The 8,641-nt window shown below is 46.4% G+C and overlaps 1 protein-coding gene across 1 annotated transcript; it reads right to left on the reverse strand.

Annotated features, from left to right (window-relative positions):
* Nucleotides 1-593: 593 nt before the first annotated feature.
* On the reverse strand, nucleotides 594-8,446 carry tacc3 (transforming, acidic coiled-coil containing protein 3). Its single transcript, XM_029247395.1, has 18 exons — nucleotides 8,341-8,446; nucleotides 6,579-6,753; nucleotides 6,360-6,487; nucleotides 5,431-5,477; nucleotides 4,791-5,342; nucleotides 4,563-4,704; nucleotides 4,229-4,283; nucleotides 3,684-3,846; nucleotides 3,527-3,585; nucleotides 3,312-3,445; nucleotides 3,058-3,145; nucleotides 2,814-2,969; nucleotides 2,621-2,721; nucleotides 2,417-2,460; nucleotides 2,076-2,236; nucleotides 1,648-1,754; nucleotides 1,347-1,467; nucleotides 594-1,031 (listed from the first exon to the last, which is right to left on the reverse strand). Exons 2-18 carry the CDS (start codon nucleotides 6,750-6,752, stop codon nucleotides 966-968), a joined length of 2,298 nt encoding a protein of 765 aa, XP_029103228.1. The 5' UTR covers nucleotide 6,753; nucleotides 8,341-8,446; the 3' UTR covers nucleotides 594-965.
* Between the last annotated feature and the right edge of the window lie 195 nt (nucleotides 8,447-8,641).

Consider the following 8,641-nt stretch of genomic DNA (forward strand, 5'->3'; position numbering starts at 1 on the left):
CGCGTCATGTGACGCCCGATTTGAGGAACCCGGCAAAGGGGCTCCACGGGCGGGGCGCGGCGCGGTGCGGCGCAGCGCAGGGCAGCGCGTGTCCTTAACTCTTACATTGTTACAAGTTCAACTCCATTATTAGCGTCTTTTACTGCGCTCATTCACTCTTCTCTACTTTTCATTTATGCACTTACGTGCCGTTACACGTGTTTCTGCGTGTGCGAAAGCACTCGCCACGTGCCTTTGTTTACACAACTCATGCTTTTACGTCACTGTGGTCCCTTTACCATGTTCTTGGTTAACCTGAAGCTACTCCTATAAAGAGCGACCCGAGACTCGAGGGCGTCCCTATAGGCGGGGCAGAGGAAGTGCTCGGTAAACAGCTGTGATTTCATCACGAGATCTTCCCAAGTTGGGCTTTTTATTGACCATTTCCACAGCCACACCACACTTCGGCAGGTCTCCACCCGAGCAACAGTGGAGTCGAACAAAGAAGCGAAGCGTCGATGACTGCGTCCAAGGCCTGGCTCACTTTTCAGGTAAACAGCACAAATACATCAAGGAAAGTGCACATTAAAAGTAATTCATTTTATTTATTGCAATCAATACTTTTCTCCATGAGCTCCCACTTGTTACACTTCTCACTTGTCTAACATCACAGGGCATTACTACAGTGCAGATCCCCCCCTTCTCACTTCCTAAGAACAGTCTTTAGGTGGCATTTTATTTAAGCGCACGAGAGCTGATGCTGTGGCACTTTAGAGGGTACTACAGTAAAGTATCTCTACGCTCTACTGTTACAGGACTTCCGGTTAAAAAGAAAAGCCCACACACAGTGTTGTGGCACTTTATCATGGCACAACTCAAACATCAGAACAGTGCCAACACTTGCATATTAGGACAACGACAGCTTAACATTAAAAATTGAAAACAAAACAATACAAAAAAAAGACGAGGACAGACAGAGGAGAATCTCAGCGTTTCTGTACGTTCACTATGAGGTCATCACAAAGCTTGGTCAATTCTTCCGTTTCTTTCACCTGGAAAAGAGGGAAATGAGTCATGCCTCTGGAAAAGGGCTGCAGTAGGAACACGTACAACTTGGCATTCGGACCGCAAACGTTTGCGGTCCGAATGCAAAGCTCGGCGAACACCTGAATCAACCTGAGCTACGAACACCAATCTTCTCTACCATTTCCAGCATCTACAACACCTGTAAATGTTTCAAGACCACGATGTCCACCTGCAGCAATGAATGCTTTACATTTAAAATGCAACTTTGCAACTGACAAGGAACGGATGCAATTCCACCCTGAGGAGAGTTCATGCAGAATTATGGCTCCACAATAGCACACCTTCTGCTCCAGGCTCTTCTCGAGCGACTGCACCTTCAGCTGCTCCCTGCGCAGCTGTGCCTGCAGTGCGGACATCTCTGCCTTTTGTTTGGTCCGCATCTGTGCGATCTCGCCGTTAGCCCTGAGGAGGAAGAGAAGCTGAATTTCAATGGAAATCATAGCCAAGGCTCTGTGAGGAGTTGTTTCCATCCAAACTCCCCGAATGTAGATGAATAGATGAGCACAAGATATAGTGGTTTATTCATAATAATAAAAGCCACGCAGGAAGTGAGAGGAATTATTTTATACTGTGGTCTCATACAGGGCGATCTTCTCCTCAGCGTGAGCTTTGAGTGTCTGGTACCGCTGCTCTTCCTTTCTGATTCTTGACAGGTAATCCTGGGCGCACTTCTTCAATGTTTCTTCATTCTGGGGAGGGAAGGGAAGAAACAGGATTGTAGTCGAGTTCTTAAGTGATTGTGCCCAGTGCAAGTCTTTCACAATTCAACATTCCTGCTGAAAGGGTTAGGGTTGTCACTCTTCACATGAGTTCAGCATCTACAGATATAAAGACTATCGAGACCATTTACAAAATTGACACTTGACATTGTTAAATGGAACAACCTACTGGCAGATGTCAGCAATTCTCCTTTAGTCAGACAATCCGATTTGAACCTGAAGCCCAACACTTTATTTATAGTTTATTTAGCACCTCACTGGTTGCCTCTAAACACCAGTCATGTGACTGACCTTCTTGTACCCCTCAATGATCTCTTTGTACTTCTCCAGTCTTTTGAAGACCTCTGAGAAGGAGCGCTCCATGGCACCGAGGTCCTGCACAACCTGCTCCTTCTCCTGCTGTACTTTCTTCACTTCCTCCTGCAGGGCCGACTTCTCCTGCTGGCTCCTTGCTGGAGGACGACACACACAGACGCAAGGCTGTCCAACGTGCCACGTATTAACTAAAACTAACACTTAAAGTACCCATCTACCTGGAATTATTAAATATGGATTTTGGAACATGCCTAGTATTTATGTACAACAGAATAAGGTACATACAGTGTTTAGGACACACTTTAAATACAACATACCTGTGATTTGAGATACTGTTGTCTCAAACTCAGACATTATTTTCCTGAAAGAGAGAGAGCGTTATGGACTGCGCGCGCGCGCACGCGCGCACACACACACACACACACACACACACACACACACACACACACACACACACACACACACACACACCTTCGTATTTCTGAAGGAAAAACTCATACCCTTTAACACTCCCCACTTACCCCATTTCATAATTATCCGTGCACACTTTATCGTATTTTGCTTTCCATTCATCTTCTCTCTCTTTTGCCTGCAAAAGGTAAGGATTTGGGTTGGTGCTGGTCTGAAACCTTCAACCACGGTTACATCTGGTAAGAACAAACCCCACAGCTGAGCCCCAGGTCCCAGAGACGGTCCATCCTGAGAGGCTCAAACTACCTCTTTATGAGCCTTGGCAAGGGCAGTGTCCATGTCCTTCTGGCTGTACCGCAACACTTCTATGATGGCATCCTCTGCACTTCCTGGCTGAGGGAGGTGAGGAACCAGTGAGTCTGGGGCAATCAATGGATAAGGGATGAGTGGATCTACAGCCTGAAAGAAATACAATTTACACTATTAAAAGGCACTTTGAAAGTTATGGATGCAGCTAGCAAATGAAATCCAGGAGACAACAGCTCACTGGTGCTAGGAAGTCCTCCACAGAGCTGAACATATTTGACTTCTCTGCACACATCTCCTTTCCTGCTTCAGATCCACGCATCTCCAGCCTGTACAAGAGACAAGCCAGAACAAAACTACTCCTTAACAGCGAGTTTGCTTTCATTTAGATGCTCAATATTTACACTGCTGCCCCTCAGCAAGTTGGTTAATCAAATTTCAGCACCACATTTGACAGAAAGTGGGGGGGCTTTACATGGGCACGTAGACAAATACCTGCTGGAAAAGGCTACAGGGAGAGGAAGGCCGCCAAGCTCACAAGATGCAGCAAGCATCTTTTTGGGGCTGTCACGAAGAAGAGGGTCGAACTTCAAGTACAGAGATTGCTTCCTCAGTGCCGATTCCTTGAACTGAAAAACATTCAGACATGGCAGCAAACACCCCAACAGTTTGACATCAGTTCATCGGTTACAGGTTGTCCTGATACTCACTGTACTTGATCCAAACTGTTCCAGATAGTCTATTTGTCCATCAAATGTAGTAGACAGGACTGAAAGCAGAAAGAAGTGCCTGTAAGTCACGGATGCTGGCACTGACTGTAGTTTAAAAGTACAGAATGAGAACAGTGCGGGTTCTAGTCCAGCTTACATGTGGTTCCAGGAACAAACTCCTCCTCTGCCTCAGCCACGACACCCTGAAAACAGTCAGTCTGCCTTGGGCCAGCACCAGGGTCAGGGCTCAGGTCTGGCAGAAATGTAGGTTCTGGGTTGATGGTTTCAGGCATTGTGGGAGGCTCCTCGGCAACAGGAGGCTGAAAGGAGAGCACACCATAAAAATTATATATTTCTCATCCAAAACAAGAGAAAAGCCCCCTGACAGCCTTGCTAAGACAAACCCAGATTACATTAACTTCTAGGCTACAGCTCTCGTTCCTACAGCTCTGACTGATGGCCGCAGATGCCTTTAGAAGACGTCCACACCTAGACTAGAGCAGGATTTCACATTTTCTATAATTTCAGACACAGTAAAGCTTTTCCGTAAACCTACAGCAAAGGGTGGGAATTTGGCAGACACTTAAATGAAACCGTAACTATCCTTTTACACTTTAAATAAGGTGAAGGTCCTATTTTGTGCATTTTATTAAGTTTGTCAAATACTGCACTTAAAGGATGAAAAGTTTCAGACACTCATACCTGTACTGTGGTTAGTGCATCATCTTCTTGTAATAAGGGAGGCACTTCCTGGACTCTGCAATGGAGAACAATAATGTTCAACTGCCATTACTACGAGTACAAGCAGTAAAACTGGTATAATTAAGTGTCCACTACCCCTTTTCTTAATGGTATTTACACAAAGGGTGTACCAGTAAAGCATAATTTCTAAAACGAACAGCAGATTTAAGAAACCCAAGACTTTGCACTCTTGTGGAGAAGAATTAACCGTGCGCTAGAAAAATGACATGGTTAACTGGAGGAAATATGGTAGAGCCCAATAATGGAAGGAACAATGAATACAGGACAGACTTACAGTGATATGGACTCAACGTGACCACCTTCATCCCCAGTGTCTGCTGAGGGTGGGATGACCTCCATCGCAGTGTCAGAGCTCAGCTCCACTGCAGGCTGAACCGGACTCTTCTGCTCTGGCTGAGACCCCCGTGATTCGTTCACTGGATAAAAAGGTTTAGAAAGAAAAACTGCAGCGGCTGGAGCTTAGAGGGAATTACGAGGAGGGCAGTAGGAAGAAGCTGCTTACCATCTGCAGCAGGATTCTCAAGTTTGCTTTCCCCAGCTTGCAACGGGTTGAAAGAATCATGGGACATGAAATCCAAGGCTTCTCTCAAGGGTGCAGACAAGTTGTGTAGCTCAGCATGCAACAGAGGGCTGTCTGTCTGAGTGTCATTGTTAGTTGCGTTGCATTCTTGTTCAGCAGCCACATCCATCTCCAGAGTCGTCTCTGACAGGTGCTTTATGTTAATAATCAAGGTGCTGTCAGAGGAACACCTCCCTGTGGACAGATCAGATACCGAACCATCCACGGGTACAAAAGGAAGGGTATCATCCAAGAGTCCCGCTACATCAGCTGCCGCCTCCAACGTCTGGCCACCTATAGCCTCAGGGGTTTCATCGACGTCACAAGGGATCACGAGTTGTGCCTTCTCAGAGGGTCCAGTATTGCTTGGGGAGAAGCCTAGAAGATTTGAACCCTTGAAGGGGTTCACAGCCTCGTGGTTATCAAAATCCCAACTGTAACTTCCCTTACTCTGAATTGGCACATCTTCCACAGGAACGATTGTACAACCGACACCTATGGCAAAACAAACAGTGAGCCGTCGCACTTGAGGGGCAAGTTGCTTTCAGAAAAATGATGTCTGGTAACAATAAGAATACTCTACCCAGGTTGGCATCTGCCTCTTGCTCTGCAGCCTCCATGGAAACAGCTCTGAAACAAAATAAGATCTTATGATCTTCAGAAAAAACCCATGGAAACACAAGAGAGAACAGAATGAAATAAACAGGCTGAACATCAACATCATGGGGCAAAAATTAAATAAAAATGGACTGGAGTAAAAAATTTCTCAGAACATTCCATCTACTACAGACATTACAGAAGAAATGGAGTTTGACACAGATGACAAAAAATGGGACAGATTTTATGATCAAATTCACTCCAATACTGAGAGGCCATGTAAACAACAAATGTTTCCATTAAATGAAGTGCCAGGGTTCAAGATAGGAATGAAGAAACTGCTGGACCCCACAGACTACAGAGGAATGGATCAGGAGAAAACCCAGTGAGCTTTCATGAACCCAACAGCTTATTTGCTTCCAACACATTCTTTAAAAGAAGCACCACTGGTACACCACATATCTCACATGTAAACAATAGTTTCACCTCTTACTACCCGGAAAGTGACTATCCTCTTTCCAGCCATCCGCACGCGCACACATTGTCTGAACCACTTGTCCCATACAGGGTCGCAGGGAGCTGGAGCCTAACCCGGCAACACAGGGCGTAAGGCCAAAGGGGGAGGGGACACACCCAGGATGGGACACCAGTCTGTCACAAGGCACCCCAAGCGGGACTTGAACCCCAGACCTACCGGAGAGCAGGACCCAGTCCAACCCACTGCGACCCCCCCCCCCCCCCCCCAAGCCAACCGCATGGAGATTAAAAACACTAATATGCCTGAAAGTCTGAGGAACAAGGAATACCATTTAGTTTGCAACGTGACTACATAAGAAAGCTCTGGAAAAAGGGATGTCGGAGTAGAAGAGCTCAACAGCACGGCGCACACGTGCAAACCCCTCAACCCGCACTTACTCTTTAAACACATTGTGTGACACGTCCGCGCAGTCGTTTAAACCCGGAGGGACAGCCATGCCGAGGGACTTTGTGGGAGATACTATGCGGTTTGTGAGAGGATCCCGTCTTGGGGTCTGAAAACACACCTTTAAAATAAACAAATACATAAATTGAATGAGACTGGTAAACAATTCCAATTTTCAAACATGCAGGTATTTATTTAGAGCCCCGTTGTACCTTTACTCCCTTAGGTGCAATTTTGGGGAGCAAGTTGTCCACTTGGGACTGGCGCAGGATTGAAGGTCTTCCTGTGGGCTGAGCACAGCTGAAGATATCACCGGTCGCCTCAGAAGAGCTGTGCTTGCCGAGAGGGAGAACTCCACAGTTCTCATCGTTCACAGGCGAGCTCATTCTGCAAGGAGAGGTCGAGGCAGGGCTTCAACAAGGGACCAGCAACAGGTAGGAAAGCTGCAACCTCCCATCATCCCCAACAGCGCCCATGCGGATGGGCGCACAGAAGCAAAACAACAACTGCAGGAAATTGCACCCGGCCATCCTGCTGGATCTTGCCTGCCAAGTAATTAAGGGACCCATTTTGGAGAACAGAGCTCGAAACCATACACCACTTCTTTCATAGTAAAGAAATGCAATTTTGAGCCATGTCTTGAAACGAGAACACTTCTTAAATTCTGAGGGAATTTTCCCCAATGCGATAATTTTTTTCTACACTGGAAAAACCTAACATTTTTCTGTACGACAGCTCTATGCACTGTCACCTGAAAAAAAGGTAAATAGAAGGAGTGCTTGGAGCTGTACTACATCAGAATGATTATACTGTGTGCTGCTGCTGCTGCGGTTGCAAGGCAGCGCCGCACAGTGGTCGGTCTTGGAATTTACCGACAGTAATATTTTTTTTTTTGGACAGTAACACTTAGAAACCCGTTTTCTATAGCATCTTATCTCCCTCAAAAAGAAACCAGACCTTTAGTTTTAGGTGCAGCAAGCGGAGTCGTGGTTTTCAGCAACCAAGTGCACCCTGTGGTGCAAAAAGTGACCCGTATTACAAGAGTAGGCCATGGCATAGTTGTTCGTCACCGTCTCCGCACCGTACCTTTCCGACATGCTTGACATAAAGACTCGGGAGGTTATGAGGAGAGCAGAGTATGAGGTTCAAAGGGCAACAGGATTGCAGGAAGATCTGAACCTTCTCAGCACAAAGGCTTCCTAAGTTTATGCAAATTCGTATTCCTTAGTTTCATACATAGAAGTTTCTTTTACTGTGCAATTACTACTTTAGACATACAGGCGACATTTCATGGTGTTTTCACCATATTATTGCCACGTTTCTGAAAACAGTGACGGGCAGTAAACAGGAGGACCGCAGCCGGTGCGAACCGGGCACCAAACAATGCAGTGACGTCACAGCCTCGAGCTCATTTGAATATTCATTACGCACGCCGTGCACGCCACGGAGCTCCGCCGTTTGAGTGAACGATCTGACGCCTCAGGGACATTGGGGCAGGGCACGGGCTGCCGTTTTACCGTGTTTTTACTGCGCCCACACAGTAATACTGAAGGATCAGTCAGACATTTCGCACACCGAGCGCACGCTTAACGGACACTTTAGTTTATATAATTTCCATGATGAGAAATAACGCGCGTCGATACTGGAAAAAAAAACTTAGTGAGAATACAGTAGAGTAGTAGGCGTAACAGCGACGCCACTGCAACGACACCAAGAAAGATTAACCTTATTTTGCTTCCAAAAATCAGCCTAAGCCAACATCACATCACTAGTTTAGCAATCCAAACGCGGCGAGTGGATCATCATCATGAAGCGCAACGAATAACGGTGATCGCAGAAGAAAACGAAGCAATCTAACAAACCTCCGACCGACGCAAAGCAACAGCGTTATAGACAGTGAACAATCTGCTGTGGGGCCGCTAATACATGCCACTGATGAAATTAGCGATTAATAAAGACGAACCGTTAGCATACCTCAGCGAAGCGCTGCCGGCCTGGAGAAAAACCAGGGTTTAGAGGGAAGAAGGAACTTGGTGTAACAGCGCTGGAAACGGTCTCTCAGGGCCTCGCGTGCGATAAAAAATTTGAACCGAAACGTCTCTCAGTCTACCAATCAAATGAGCAGGATCCGAGGGACATGATTGGTTGCTGCAATGACGGACATCTCGTTTAGCCAATAGCAGCTTGATACCGTTCTCTATCGGAGGCTTAAGGAGTTCTATTGACTTTATACAGCCCTCTTAGAAGTGATGTAAACACACACACACAAAATCAG

The sequence above is a fragment of the Scleropages formosus genome, chromosome 21 (genome assembly GCF_900964775.1).
Source record: "Scleropages formosus chromosome 21, fSclFor1.1, whole genome shotgun sequence".
Classification (NCBI taxonomy): Eukaryota; Metazoa; Chordata; class Actinopteri; order Osteoglossiformes; family Osteoglossidae; genus Scleropages; species Scleropages formosus.

Excerpts from the sequence above, each read along its gene's own strand:
- tacc3 (XM_029247395.1), bottom strand. The coding sequence starts at position 6,752 with ATGAGCTCGCCTGTGAACGATGAGAACTGTGGAGTTCTCCCTCTCGGC. Across the intron at positions 3,847-4,228 it reads ATGCACTAACCACAGTACAG|CCTCCTGTTGCCGAGGAGCC; the intron begins GTATGAGTGTCT and ends CTCTCCTTTCAG. Across the intron at positions 2,970-3,057 it reads TGGAGGACTTCCTAGCACCA|GCTGTAGATCCACTCATCCC; the intron begins GTGAGCTGTTGT and ends TATTTCTTTCAG.